Source organism: Onychostoma macrolepis, chromosome 25 (assembly GCF_012432095.1).
Source record: "Onychostoma macrolepis isolate SWU-2019 chromosome 25, ASM1243209v1, whole genome shotgun sequence".
NCBI lineage: Eukaryota > Metazoa > Chordata > Actinopteri > Cypriniformes > Cyprinidae > Onychostoma > Onychostoma macrolepis.
This window is the reverse complement of record NC_081179.1, coordinates 19,551,443-19,566,483: the sequence shown is the minus strand read 5'-3', so window position 1 is coordinate 19,566,483 and position 15,041 is coordinate 19,551,443. Positions and strand designations below refer to the sequence as shown.

The window sequence follows — 15,041 nt, the reverse complement described above, 5'->3', positions numbered from 1 at the left end:
TTTGATGTAGGTACAGAAAAAAACCTACACTGGTGTTGCCATCTTAAAATAATGAAAAAATACATTTCCATCAAACAAAACAAAAAAAACAAAACTATATTTTTTATATAATGTTAGCATCATTTCATTTAGCAAATTCAACTAAATGTCATTGTTAAACATATAATATATTTTGTTGAGTTATTTAAATGTGAAAATGTCACTCAAGTCACTGACAAATTTATATATATGTGACCCTGGACCTCAAAACCAGTCTTAAGTGTCAGGTTTTGTTTTTTAATTGAGATCTATACATCACCTGAATAAATAAGCTTTCCATTGATGTATGATTTGTTAGGATTGGACAACATTTGGCTGAGATACAACTATTTGAAAATATGGAATATGAGGGAGCAAAAAAAAATCTAAATATTGAAAAAATTGCCTTTAAAGTTGTCCAAATTCAGTTCTTAGCAATGCATATTACTAATCAAAAATGAAGTTTTGATATATTTATGGTAAGAAATTTACTAAATATCTACATGGAATATGATCTTTACTTAATATCCTAATGATTTTTGGCATAAAAGAAAAATTGATAATTTTGACCCATACAATGTATTTTTGGCTATTGCTACAAATATACCCCAGCGACTTAAGACTGGTTTTGTGGTCCAAGGCCATATATATATATATATATATATACACACACAATTTTAAATGGACAAATAGCAATACTATTAAATAAACAAACAAACAAAAAATATTATTATAACTATTATATATACAGTATCTCACAGAAGTGAGTACACCCCTCACATTTTTGTAAATATTTTATTATATCTTTTCATGTGACAACACTGAAGAAATGACAGTTTTCTACAATGTAAAGTAATGAGTGTACAGCTTGTATAACAGTGTAAATTTGCTGTCCCCTCAAAATAACTCAACACACAGCCATTAATGTCTAAACCGCTGGCCACAAAAGTGAGTACACCCCTAAGTGAAAATGTACATATTGGGCCCAATTAGCCATTTTCTCTCCCCGGTGTCATGTGACTCGTTAGTGTTACAAGGTCTCAGGTGTGAATGGGCAGCAGGTGTGTTAAATTTGGTGTTATCGCTCTCACTCTCTCATACTGGTCACTGGAAGTTCAACATGGCACCTCATGGCAAAGAACTCTCTGAGGATCTGAAAAAAAAAAATTGTTACTCTACATAAAGATGGCGTAGGCTATAAGAAGATTGCCAAGACCCTGAAACTGAGCTGCAGCACGGTGGCCAAGACCATACAGCGGTTTAATAGGACAGGTTCCACTCAGAACAGGCCTCGCCATGGTCGACCAAAGAAGTTGAGTGCACGTGCTCAGCGTCATATCCAGAGGTTGTGTTTGGGAAATAGACGTATGAGTGCTGCCAGCATTGCTGCAGAGGTTGAAGGGGTGGGGGGGTCAGCCTGCTCAGACCATACGCCGCACACTGTATCAAATTGGTCTGCATGGCTGTCGTCCCAGAAGGAAGCCTCTTCTAAAGATGATGCACAAGAAAGCCCACAAACAGTTTGCTGAAGACAAGCAGACTAAGGACATGGATTACTGGAACCATGTCCTATGGTCTGATGAGACCAAGATAAACTTATTTGGTTCAGATGGTGTCAAGCGTGTGTGGCGACAACCAGGTGAGGAGTACAAAGACAAATGTGTCTTGCCAACAGTCAAGCATGGTGGTGGGAGTGTCATGGTCTGGGGCTGCATGAGTGCTGCCGGCACTGGGGAGCTACAGTTCATTGAGGGAACCATGAATGCCAACATGTACTGTGACATACTGAAGCAGAGCATGATCCCCTCCCTTCTATTCCAACATGATAACGACCCCAAACACACCTCCAAGACGACCACTGCCTTGCTAAAGAAGCTGAGGGTAAAGATGATGGACTGGGCAAGCATGTCTCCAGACCTAAACCCTATTGAGCATCTGTGGGGCATCCTCAAACGGAAGGTGGAGGAGCGCAAGGTCTCTAACATCCACCAGCTCTGTGATGTCGTCATGGAGGAGTGGAAGAGGACTCCAGTGGCAACCTGTGAAGCTCTGGTGAACTCCATGCCCAAGAGGGTTACAGCAGTGCTGGAAAATAATGGTGGCCACATAAAATATTGACACTTTGGGCCCAATTTGGACATTTTCACTCACTTTTTGGGGTGTACTCACTTTTGTGACCAGCGGTTTAGACATTAATGGCTGTGTGTTGAGTTATTTTGAGGGGACAGCAAATTTACACTGTTATACAAGCTGTACACTCACTACTTTACATTGTAGCAAAGTGTCTCTTCAGTGTTGTCACATGAAAAGATATAATAAAATATTTACAAAAATGTGAGGGGTGTACTCACTTCTGTGAGATACTGTATATATATATATATATAGATAGATAAAGATATATATGCACATTGTTTGACAGAGTTTGACACAGAACAATCAAAATTTTATCAGAATATCCAAATAATCAATTAAATTACTGACAGATCAATTAGTATAATAGTTGTTAATTGCAGCTAATTTAGTATAATAGTTGTTAATTGCAGCTGATGCTAAAAGCTTATTTTTCAGGTTTACACAGACGACACACATTAATGCTGCATTAGATCTTTGTGTATTACAGTTTAATGTCTCATATGGCGAATGAATGACAGGCTTTTACTCTATATTCACCCATTAAAACCACATGATAGGGACAGATGCACTTTACATGTGCCTGAGACATGAGCTCTGATTTACTAAAAGCTTTTAGCACACAGAAAACAGTCTGGAGAGTGAAATGCAGATGGGAGGCTGTGATAGGCTGAGTTTTGACATGTGTTAATTGCAGGTCATTTCACTTCCTCTACATTGGCAGAGGTCTAGCGAATCCTTTAATCTTTTTTTTTATTTAACAGCATTCAGAAAAATAACACACTCTAGTGAGAGGTTAACTAGTAGTGTTAGTTAGCATTGGTAGCTGAAGTAACAGATGTGTTAGCTTTCCCGCCTGCATTATAATGCTGTCATATTTCATGCGTGCAGTCACCAGGAGGCTGAACGCACCGTGCTGCTGGGCGAGCGGACAGGGCTGACCTCATCCCTCAGTAAGGGCAAACCGTTCCTCTCCGATTCATTCCCTGCAGAACACACACACGAGCACGCACGCGCACACACCCCCACACCAGCACACAAACACAGCGTTAACATCAACCACCACAGTCAATCACATCTTTGATAATTATTATAAAATATTTTAAAACTTAGTCAGCTCATCTGAAGTTTAAATTTTTTTCACGTTTTTATTTCTTAATAAACGTCCTTTATTATGCAGATTTTTTTTTTTTTTTGTCTATCGGATTTGTTTGTGTGGTTGCTAGGGTGTTCTAGGTGGTTACTAAGGTATTGCCATGCAAATAAGTTGTTCTTAATCATTGGTCATTGCTATACAATGTTCGTGTCTTCTAGGTGGTTGCCAGGGCAGTGCTATATGGTTGCTAAGGTGTTCTGACACACTTATAGCATGTTTCTATGCAGTTCCTTGAGAGTTTTAGGTGGTTCCCAGGGCATTGCAATGCGGCTGCTAAGATGTTCTGAAAGATTTAGGACATTATATGCAGTTTGAGTACTCCAGGTGATTGTCAGGGCATTGCTATATGGTTGCTAAGGTGTCCTGAGACACTTGTAGCATGTTTGTTCTGGTGCAATTAAATTCCTAAAGTGTCAATTGCAGTGGCTTGGGTGTTCTGTCTGGCTGCCAGGGTGTTGCAATATTGTTTGGGTGCTTTTAGTGTTTGTTAGTGCATACTGTATCTATCAGGTGTTTTAGGTGGCTTCCAGGCCATTGCTATGTGGTTGCTAAGGTGTTATGAGAGGTTTGTAGCAACTTGCTATGCAGTTCCTAAGGTGTTCTAGTTGGTTGTCAGGGTACTGCAAAATGGTTGCTATGGCATTCTGGGTAATTGCCAACAGTCGCCAATCAAATTCATTATTAAGTCAGTACTGAATTACAGTATTATTTCTCCTAATTACTCAGTTTCACTCTGAAATACATTAAATTAATAAGCTAAACCTATATGGTTTCATGAAAATGATAATCTTGCTTTAATTCTTTAACACTTTAACTATTTTCTATGACCGTAGTGACTCAGAAGCTAGAGCTCCTGCATGTGTCTCTTGTGCTTGAAGGATGTGGTACTTCCACACATTCAGGAATTGAATGGATACCTGGGCTGAGAGGGTACAGTTCATTGTCTCCTCCATAGGACAGGTTGCGGGTCAGCGCACGCGGGTCGATCTTGGGAGGCGAGGTGGCTGTGGGACAGAGAGAGAACCGTCTGCGGAACAAGTTCTCCTCCTTCATTGTGCCGGCCAGTCTGTCCACCTGGAGGAGAAGGGAGCAATGTCAGTACAGTCTAAAGCAGCATAATGCGCTGAAATACTAATGGATCATCACACACACACACACACACACTGAATAACGTTAATGCAGCAGTGTTATGCAGTCCTTGTCCTTACAGAGGTAATAGATAATGAGCAAAGCAAAGTGGGTGTGTGTGAGCAAATGTATGTGTCTGCGCCAACTTGGATGAAAATGCAACCAGAAAGCTTATGCAACATAAAAAAAAAAATTGATGCTAAACGAGAAAAGCAGCAGACAGAATATAAACATATTAAAGTCAAAGTCTGTAAATGTGAGTTTGTAGACTGAACTGATTCCAAAGAGACAAAAATGCAACCAACCACAAAATACAGCAAGATGGCAAAATATGGCCTATTTTTATAATGAATTGTTCAAAAAGACTCATGAAATTCTGAATCAGTCCTTCATTGAAAAACCTCCATCAATTATAAATTCAAACTAAATCTGTCTCACTCACTCAACTGCATGTTTTTTAATATATCCATCCATCCATCTATTCGTTTATCATCCATCCATCTATCTACTGTATCCATCCATCTATCCATTTTTCTATCCATCCATCCCAACTGTTGATCCATTTATCTATGCATCCAATGATCTAACCCACTATCCATCCATCCATCCATCCATCCATCTTTCTATCATGTTTTCCTAGAAAATGACTTACTGTATGAGCCTATTCTTGTAATGAATCATTTAAAAAGACTCATTAACTTTTGAATCAGTCCATTACTGAAATCTGTCTATTCATCCATCCAACCCACTATCCATCCTTCCACCCATCCATCCATCCATCCATCCATCCATCCATCCAAACAATTTAACCCACTATCCATCCATCTATCTATTCAACTCTGTCCGTCTATCCATCCATCCATCCAACGATCTAACCCGCTATCCATCCAACAATCTAACCCACAATCCATCCATCCATCAATCCATCCAATGATCTAACCCCCATCTATCTATCTATCTATCTATCTATCTATCTATCTATCTATCCACAACCTAACCCACTATATATATATATATATATATATACACATATAGGGGGAATCAACCTATCAGTTGTCTCTGTATATTTAAATATTTAAATAGCCTAAAAACTACATAACTTACCTTTAAATATTCACTAAATTATTCAGATGCATTCTTTAGACATTCCTGTTTGAAATGTAGGGTTTCGAAATGTAAGGTTTTCTGTTACATAAGACTACACTTATCAAAAGAGCAAATCTAAGCAACATGGGCTTTTAGTTGCAGAGCATCAAAATCAAGTTCCCAGCATCATTCCTTCTCATGAAAAGGAGCTAAAAATAGTCTTTCTGCTGCAGTGTGGGTCTGAGGGGGGTGTGGGAGCCACCGTCTATAAGGTGCAGTTACAAACCACGCTCTACCTCTCTCTCTCTCACTAGAGCTCTGCAGGGTAATGAACCCCACCCTGCATGTGGTCAGGCAGTCAGCTCAACCAATCACAGCTCAGATCCACAGCTGGAGGGCAGGGCAGGTGGATTCAATTGGTCAGTACATCTGGCTGCTGTTCAGTTTGCTCTGTTTACAAGACTACGAGTGGCAGAGAGACGAAAACACATCCTGAATAGACTAAACAAAAATAACACCTGCAAGAAGAATGAAGAAAGAAAAACTAAGAATATTACAAAAGAGATCTCTTTCAAGGAGAAGTGGGAGATTTTTTTTCAATGTTAAATAATTAATTTGACTTACATTCTTCCATAGAACACAATAATTTCTATGCAGTTTGACTGTTCTAATGCAGTTCACACATATTGTACAATGACTCCAGTAAACATTTTATATGAGGATCATATTTTTAGATTATGTATTAAAACTTATTTTGATATTTTGGGGGGCATAAAGTCCAAATGTAAAGGTAACACAATTGTCCTTATAGTGAGAGAGAGAAAAAAAAATCCTTATTAAAATTAAATTTAACAAATCTTAAAGTAGTTTGGTGTAATCTTTTATTATTATTTTAGAAAATCACCCTTTCCAATAAAATTGCTTATTAAATATGACTTTGGTGAGACCAAAGTCAGCTTGTCCTCCCAACAAGCAGAAACATTCTATACTACAAAAAAGTATATATCTCAAATATCAGATCATTTGACCTTTCAGGATTTATCTTTAAAAAATATCTTAGTAACATTTTAGGATTAAAAAAATAATAATAAAGTAAAATAAAACAAAATAAAATAATAAAATATATATTTTTCCCTAATAAAAGTGCTTATTAATATTTGTTTGGGAGAGCACCTTTTGGTGCAACAAGTCATGTGGTCCATCCAGCATGCACTTTATATATATTAAAAATTTGTGTCAAGATCAGTCTCTCTTAATATCACATTGTTTGACATTTTAGGACAGTTCAGATTATAAAATGTAATGTGGTGCAACTCCCCCAAAACAAAAATATTTATGAACTAATAATTAATTATATTTGCATAAAAAAAAATATTATCTTGAAAAACATTTAAAAACATTTTGGAAAATAATGATTAAGTTAGTTGTGTTCACTCAAATGTATTCCAAGTTTAAATATTCTGCTTCATGGTTACACCAGACGACATTTGTAGAGTCATTAATTGTACAATCAAAACCATATGAAATGAACTTGAATACAAAACAAACAAGCATGTTTCTAATGTTAAATTAAAACTTTGTGAATGTCTTTGTGTGCGGCATAAAGCCCAGGCTGATGGAGCATGTGGCATTTCATGGTCTTATTAAGCGTTTCAAAAGCTCATTTATTGATGTGACACTTCCTACACTGAAACGGGCATGGCTAATAATGATTGCAATTCTAAATTTAACAAAATGCCACACTCAATTTTAGATTGAGACGAACAAGCACATTATTAGGAGCGGACGTATGAGAGATCCAGTGGTGGTTTGCAATAAAAGTGCCAGGAAAATAATATGCTGCCATTATTCACACAAAAACAGCCTGAAGTTTTACAGACAAGCCATTCATTCTGGTGACATTCTTGGAGGCCCCATGTTTTCAGACCAAAACTGTAAAAAAAAAAGGCTTGTTCTGTGTGCGCCTGATTCATGCAAATAGCATACAGCCATTGTTTATATGTTTCCATTCATAACTGGCAGCCATCATGATGTTGATGAGGGTTTTGACCCTGCATGCCTGCTCTAGATCTACTCCAGTAATCTTTAAACAGAGCTGAGTAAATGAATGGTAGAAGAACTGAGCATAACCACAACAGCGATGCCAAGCCACCGTCGGCACAGTCTAACCAGCGTCCTCCTGTGACCCCGCAACTTTGATTTAAGGTCTGGCACTCCACAGCAGCTTCAAAACACTCCCTACTGAGACTTCAGAAGAAAACAACCCTTCATCCTGGCAGCTGACATCTTTAATCACTTCTTAACAAAGCCAGTAAAGAGACTAAATCCAGAGAGAGGTTGACGTAGCTTGCACAGCTATGACAACTGAATGGATCTCAGCGTAAAAGTACCAGTGAAGTTAGATACTGGGTGGGTGCCAAAACTTTTGCACTAATGCGGCTTCTTTTTGCGGTCAGTGGTTAGTGAAATATTTTCAACCAAGGAGGTTAATTCCTAAAATCCAAGGCTGGAATTGTAGTTAAAATATCAAAATTTGTCATATTCACATTTAAATTAATATTTTTCAGCAGTCTGATTTTCAGTATTTATGCCTTTGTGATGTTTTTGTTTTTTTTCCTCAGAGGAACCATCATTCTTACACTCTAGTATGGAATGAACAAAAATATATATTTTTAGTAATTTTGGAAAGATTCTTATTTACACTTATTTACAAGTTGAACACACTTGAATGCCACCATAAAACCTTAAATGAAACTATGGATTTTCTTTGAGTTCAGAGTTCCCTAACTGGACTTGGCCCATGTCAGTGAGAAAACATGGCGGACACAATGGATACTGCATCTGTAGCTACTAGCTAACAACAGTAGCTAACTTTCCTCACGGTTATCTGCCTCAGCATTAGCCTTAAGCAAATCCATTTTAACCACATGTTTTCACCCATTCAATATCTATTAATTTTGTGATATGGTCCTTTTTGACAGCTGAGTGAATGTCTGCCTGTGGATCGATGGACCACCGGTGTCCGAATGGACTTCACGCCTGCAGCGTCCAGCTAATCTCCATCCTTACTGGGCTTTTAATCCAACTCCTAGCACTGGATTTAAGGCCTGGCCAAATGACCTATTTACTAATGTTGGCAGCACAACAGCAGACAGAGCATGGAGTATCTCACGAGACAAGGTCTCTGACATACATTGCGTGGTGACCTCATTTCCATTATACAGCGCTGCATGAGGTGCAACCGAAGGTGCCACTCAGGCAGAAAGAAACACATGGAACTGGAAGAAACATAAATAAAAGATGGAGACTCTGAGGTGTACAAATGGATTTAGAGTTGGTTATATAATGGATTGTCAATGCTACATCTCTGACAATTAAGTTAACATGAAATCAAAACTGCTGTTAATGCACATTACTGATCTTATTGCGCAGGATTAATTAGTAACACATTATTTCAAATGTCAAAAAAAAAAAAAAATCTGAGTATTTTATCAAAATGTAGCTTGTTCTGCCTCTGAAGCAACTTTTTTTTCAGGTGACACCACTAATCCCTTACTTTTTCTACCCCATTATTATGATGAATTATTAATAATTATCATTAAGCTTTTATAGAGTTGCACCACATGACATTTTACACTGATCTGCCCTTAAAAGATAAATAAAAATATAGAAGTTAGAAGACAAATTGGGCTTGACCAATAGTCACGGGGGTCTGTAGGGGTTCTGCATATTGGTCGCACTACATGAGATTCATTTTGCAAACAAACTTTTCATAAGCATTCATAAGCAGTGTAAATGACTCTTTTTCTAAGAAATGATAATAGATTATGTCAAAGAATTGTATTATATTTTTAAAGAATTTTTAAGGACAGTTGTACCACCCTGACATTTCATGCAGCCCACAAACAGCTAAATTAATTTTAAAACAGAAATAAAAGTGCTTGTTATAGAATAGGTGTACTGTATTCAAGTCACCATATGTATGAACTGAATTTTTAAAATGCATTTTTATATAAAATAATTTTAATACAAAAAAATAGTATCAACAATATATTGACCCATGTAACACTTACTTTTCATAATCTATACTTCACAATGGAAAAAAAATACTTTTTTTGCCACTGGATATCCTAGTTAAACAAAAAGTGCCACATTATAGAAGTAAAAGTAAATTGTGTTTCACGAAGAGCTGACAAAAGCAAAAAAAAAAAAAAAAAAACTCAAAATCCCAACCCATCATGATTTTAAACTGGTTAAACTGGCTTCAGACCTGACACTGCTCCAATTCAAGGCAAAAATAAAGGCGATACCTTCATATAAGTGGTTAAGTCTGACTAAAGTTTGAATCTAAAGGTTCTCAAGTGTGCTAAAAGGAGATCAGGGTGGTATTTTCAGGCCCTCACATGGGGAAAGTCTAAAAACACTGGCTTCCCACTGAGCAGTCTCTTTAAATAGACTGACAGCATGGCCTCTGCGCTCTCAGCTCCACTAATGATGTGTTCTGCCTCGTGGGAGACCGTGACCAATAACAAGGTCATTGAGGGCAAGCTTGTACCTTCATCCTGGGGGCTGACAGCGCTCAGTCCTACTTTCTTGTCTGAGAAGCAGCAATTACAGTTTCTTGAGAGGTTTGATTGGGTGCTATTCAGGGACACAACCACTAAAGGGACTGAGCAAATGTTGTTTTTGAAGGCCAGGGCAACCCTTGAATGCTGTGACTAAACTGCCAAAGGGTCTGCAAAAAAATATCCTTAAGAAGTCTGGAAACAGAGTCCGGTTTGAAAATTATTAAAAGAATAGCTGACTTAAAAAGATCTGTTCCTCAAAGTCTGTCATTACTTACAGTTCAATTTCAAACCGTATCATAATTTCTTTGATTTGAATCAACTGGACTTGTAGAATTGTATCAGTCTAAATCACTCTCAAGATTTTCAATAATGACTTAAAGGGATAGTTCACCCAAAAATTAAAATGTTGTCATCCTTTACTCACCCTCAAGTCGTTCCAAACAAACTTGTTTTTCTTTTGTTTAACACAAAATATATTTTGAAGAATGCTGATAACCAAACAGTTGATGGTGGCCATTGACTCAATACTATAAAAGTTCTTCAAAACATTATCTTTTAACAGAAGAAACTCGTACAGGTTTAGAACAGAAAATGATAACAGTAGTAAATGATGTGATTACAATTTCCTTGATGTGAGTCTTTTCTCACATAACATAAAGCTTAAGAAGATTTGAAATAATATGAAATATGGTCACATGAAGTACTTTAGAGATACTTTTGTGTAGTTTTTGCAGTTTACAAGCTCTACACAGGTAACACATTTATTTGTCGAAACATCGTTTTGAAATAATGTTGAAATGTCCAGTTTTCTTGCTGCGGTTATAACGTTATTTAAAGGTTATGGAAACATTTCTTACATTGTTCTACTAACTTTATTTTTAGCCAAAATTTGACATTATTTGAATGTTTATTCTTAATATTCTAAGAACGTTAAAATGTCCAGTTTTCGTGTTGTGATAATAACATAATTTAAAGGTTACAAAAAGGTTCTTTAGAACATTCAACAAGTACAAATAACATCATAAGGATGTTCCAAGAATGTTGTACAACCGTTTCATAAATATTATTTTACTTTAAGAATGTGTTGTCTTAATATTTATATAACTTTATAAAAGATGTTAGTGAAAAGTTGTGAGAATGTTATCTGGGTAGTCCCTATTTATTTAAACTGCATGAAAGAAACAAAATGTGTCGAAACAATTTTCACTCTGAAATCGCCAGTAATTTTCACAATTAAATACAAAGAAACAGCAAGTAACATTCAAAATTATGAATTTTTCTAAGTTTACAACAACTTTAGTGTACGTTCTTTAACATTTCTGCTTGTGCGACCCACAGATTGAAGAAAGCTTGGAGAAACAGGTTTGGAACGACACAAGGGACAGTAAATAATGACAAAATGTTCATTTTTGGGTGAACTATTCTTTTATGATATTGAGAAAAACCAAACAACTCAAAATTGAAGTTTATATTTTGTGAACGCAGGCTGTTTTGAAACTAGTCTTACTGCGGCCACTGCTGAGGTAGAGCTTTTAGTAGAGCTTTTAGTCTGAGTTTTATTTATTCATCGGCGTGTGACGCATCAGAGACCAGCTAATGGTGGCGCATCTGTACCTCAGCGCTATTTCCAGCAGGTTACAGCGGTTGTGTCTTTCCATCATAACCCAACATCACATCACACACTCCATTTAACACAAACTTTAATGTGTCTTATGTAGGTCAAAGCAGATGAATGCGAATTTAAAGAGTTCCGTAAAATATCTCCCTCCCTCTCCCCCCACCCCACACAGCCTCATTTCTGCAGTTTCTTCTGAAATTACACCTTGTTTCTTATCTTCCCCATCAGCACTAATTGCAATCAAGGGCAGTGCTACACATAATCGACATCTGATTACACATGTCTGGATTATAGAGACGAATACCCTTCAAACATCCAGTACAATCTGGAGTGTTTTAGTTCATTCACTCCATTCTCCGTTCAACCTCATCAACCGTTAGTTATCAGGATACCTTTTTATCAGTGCAATCCAGACACTCTACTGATAATATGCAATCATGCAAATAAAATAAAATCATTAAGTGATATGACTGCTAACTACAACTGCTTTTATTACACTTATGACTTTCATCATTTCTGCTTTGCTAAATTATTGCTTCATTACTATACAATTACATTATTACATTACTATTATTACTACTTACTGGAGAACAAGCACCACAAGGGTAAAATGCAAAAACAGTATTATGTTTTCATAGCCATGTTAACATAGCCTAGGTTTCACTCTAAAATAAATAAATAATATTTTGTATGCAAATGCAAAATCCTGCATGCAAAACCATTACGATTTTTTTTTTCTGTTGTGACAAACAATTTAATGACAATTAAACACAGCTTCTCCAAATTGCCATCATGCATATTGTTTTTTGCATTTATAATTCATTTATTTTCATATTTATTTTTTCACATAGTAAATAAATGATGATTGGGCTTAATAGTAATCATTTAAAATAATAAAATAATGTCACAGAAAATGCTAAAACTCCTAAAAATATGATTTAATTTTAAATATGTAATTTTGACAATTCATGACAAATACACACATATTCTCCAAATTCTCATTACCACCACGCATGCTTTTCTTTTTTAACATTTATATATATATATATATATATATATATATATATATATATTTTTTTTTTTTTTTTTTTTTATTACAGTAATAAAAATTGTGCTTAACAGTGATCAATTAAAATGATCAAATAATGTCTGTTGTGACAATTCATGACTATAAAACACAGCTTCTCTAAATTCTCATTACCATCATGCATGCTTTTTTTCCCCATTTATAAATATGTTTTTTCCCCATTTAACAGTAATGAGAATTGTGCTTAGAGATAAAAACAATGTTACAATTAAATTAACCTAAAATAATGTCCCAGACAATACTAAAAATCTTTAAAACATTTATTTTAAATGTTTTTAGTTTAATAAATTATTAAATTAAATTAAATTAAATTAAATTAAATGTAATGTAATGTAATGTAATGTAATGTAATGTAATGTAATTTAATTTAATTTAATTTAATTTAATTTAATTTAATTTAATTTAATTTAATTTATTCTTTCTTTTGGTGTTGGAAAAAGCGAAATATGACCTTGACGAGTGCTTGAATATTCTCAAACAGTATTCAGATATGACTTATTAGCAGAGAATTTCTCAACAGCGTCTGTTTCTTAACGTTTTGTTGACACTAATAGGTTCACTAAGACATGAAAGTGCCAAAAGACAGATAAGATGTTCTGCTCTTCTAATAGAGTCAGAGGGAGTATGTGCACACAGCACTGACACCAAATTCCAAATTTTTCTAGAGAAAAAGGACAGTCTTTCTGCAGCATTAGATTAATATGAGTTTTGCACATGTGCGAGTGCTGATAGAATAATCCTGCAAATACAAGCTCGAGTGTTAAAGCAGAGGATGGATTACCCAAATGTGATGGTTTTTAATCTGTCCTGAAAGAGGACAAATACTAATGGACGTGATCACTGATGGTTGTCTTCAACGTGATGGAAAAAACATCAAGATATTGACCTTTAGCGCCCTTTTCCCAGAGTGCCGTATGTCTATTTCTGTCCTGATGTCCTCTGAGGTTATTGACTGAATGATGGTCAATACAGGCCAGCTCTGGGCTGCACAAATTAACACATGGCCATTGGGTTTAGGAGAATGCTAATGTAGCTTCAAGTGTAGATAAGAGTAAATGCATGTGGGTGATCACTCAATTAAAACATTAGTGGAGGTGGAATTATGAGCTATAAACATCTTGTTCCTCTCGAAGAGGTCAAATCACCTGCTCTGGTCCCCATTGTGTGGTTTGACATTGTTTGAATCTGATTCTCCACTGGGACTCTACCTAAAGCGATCACAACGAATAATCATTTTTAAAGAAACAGTTCATCTAAAAATTAAAAAATAAAACATTTACTGATGTCTTTCCAAACCTGTATAAATTTCTGTCTTCTAAAATAAACAAAACTATATACAAACAACAAAATATTTAATTTCCATGCTGCTTTTTCTATACAAAATTACTGAAAAGGCACAATAAAAGTACCTTTAATGCAGCATGCGATTTATATGGACTACTTCAAAGGTACTTCTATTGATTCTTTTGTTCTTTTTAGAACGTAACAGCAATACAGCTTCACAATTCAGGAAAAAATAAGAATCATGATTTTGTTGTTTAAAATAGAGATCACATTTCTCCCACAATTCTGAATACACACCTAAACAAAACAGCATGTAATTTACTAAAGGTTCTGACAAAATGTTAATTCCTGCAGTCTATTAAAAAAATTATTTTGAGTGAATGATTCAATGACTCACTCAAAGACTTCCCTTGAATTCAATTCATCGTACTCATAGAAGAGTAGGACAAAAGTACCTGGATGACCTACTTCCAGCATGATTCTGAAGTGTGCATACTATGGACCACAGCCATGGGAGAGGATTTTTAATTGCAGTGTTGCAACGCAACTGATGCTGGTAGGTCACGTGACAATGGCAAATGACGTGGCGAATGTAGTGCATCCAGATTACATTCATGCTACATGTTCATACTAGATAGAACATACTCTTTTTGCAGTCGCGAAGTAATTAGTTCTTCAAAAAAGTACGTACTCGAGAAAGTATGCAATTTTGGACACAGCCTTCACTTGTTTCATTACTGAATGAATTAACCTGCGTTTTTGAACAAATCAACTAGAAAAATGATTCAATGACTCACTCATAAAGACCACACTTTATTGCTTTATTACTGGATGAACTCAGCATTTTTGAACAAATCTCTTAAAATAATGATTTAATGACTCACTCATAAACACTTCACTTGTTTCATTCGTGGATGAATCAGCATTTTTGAACAAATCTCTTGAAAGAATGATTCACTCAAAGAC

General features: G+C 35.8%; 1 protein-coding gene across 1 annotated transcript in view; it reads right to left on the bottom strand.

The window, feature by feature from the left end:
* osbpl5 (oxysterol binding protein-like 5) overlaps positions 1-15,041 on the bottom strand; it is a 54,084-nt gene that overhangs the window by 27,486 nt on the left and 11,557 nt on the right. Inside the window, exons 2-3 of the mRNA XM_058767325.1 lie at positions 4,222-4,378; positions 3,061-3,134 (exon numbers count right to left, since the gene is read on the bottom strand). Of these exons, the coding sequence (XP_058623308.1) occupies positions 3,061-3,134; positions 4,222-4,357 (210 nt within the window). The 5' untranslated portion in view covers positions 4,358-4,378. The remainder of the gene's footprint in view (positions 1-3,060; positions 3,135-4,221; positions 4,379-15,041) is intronic.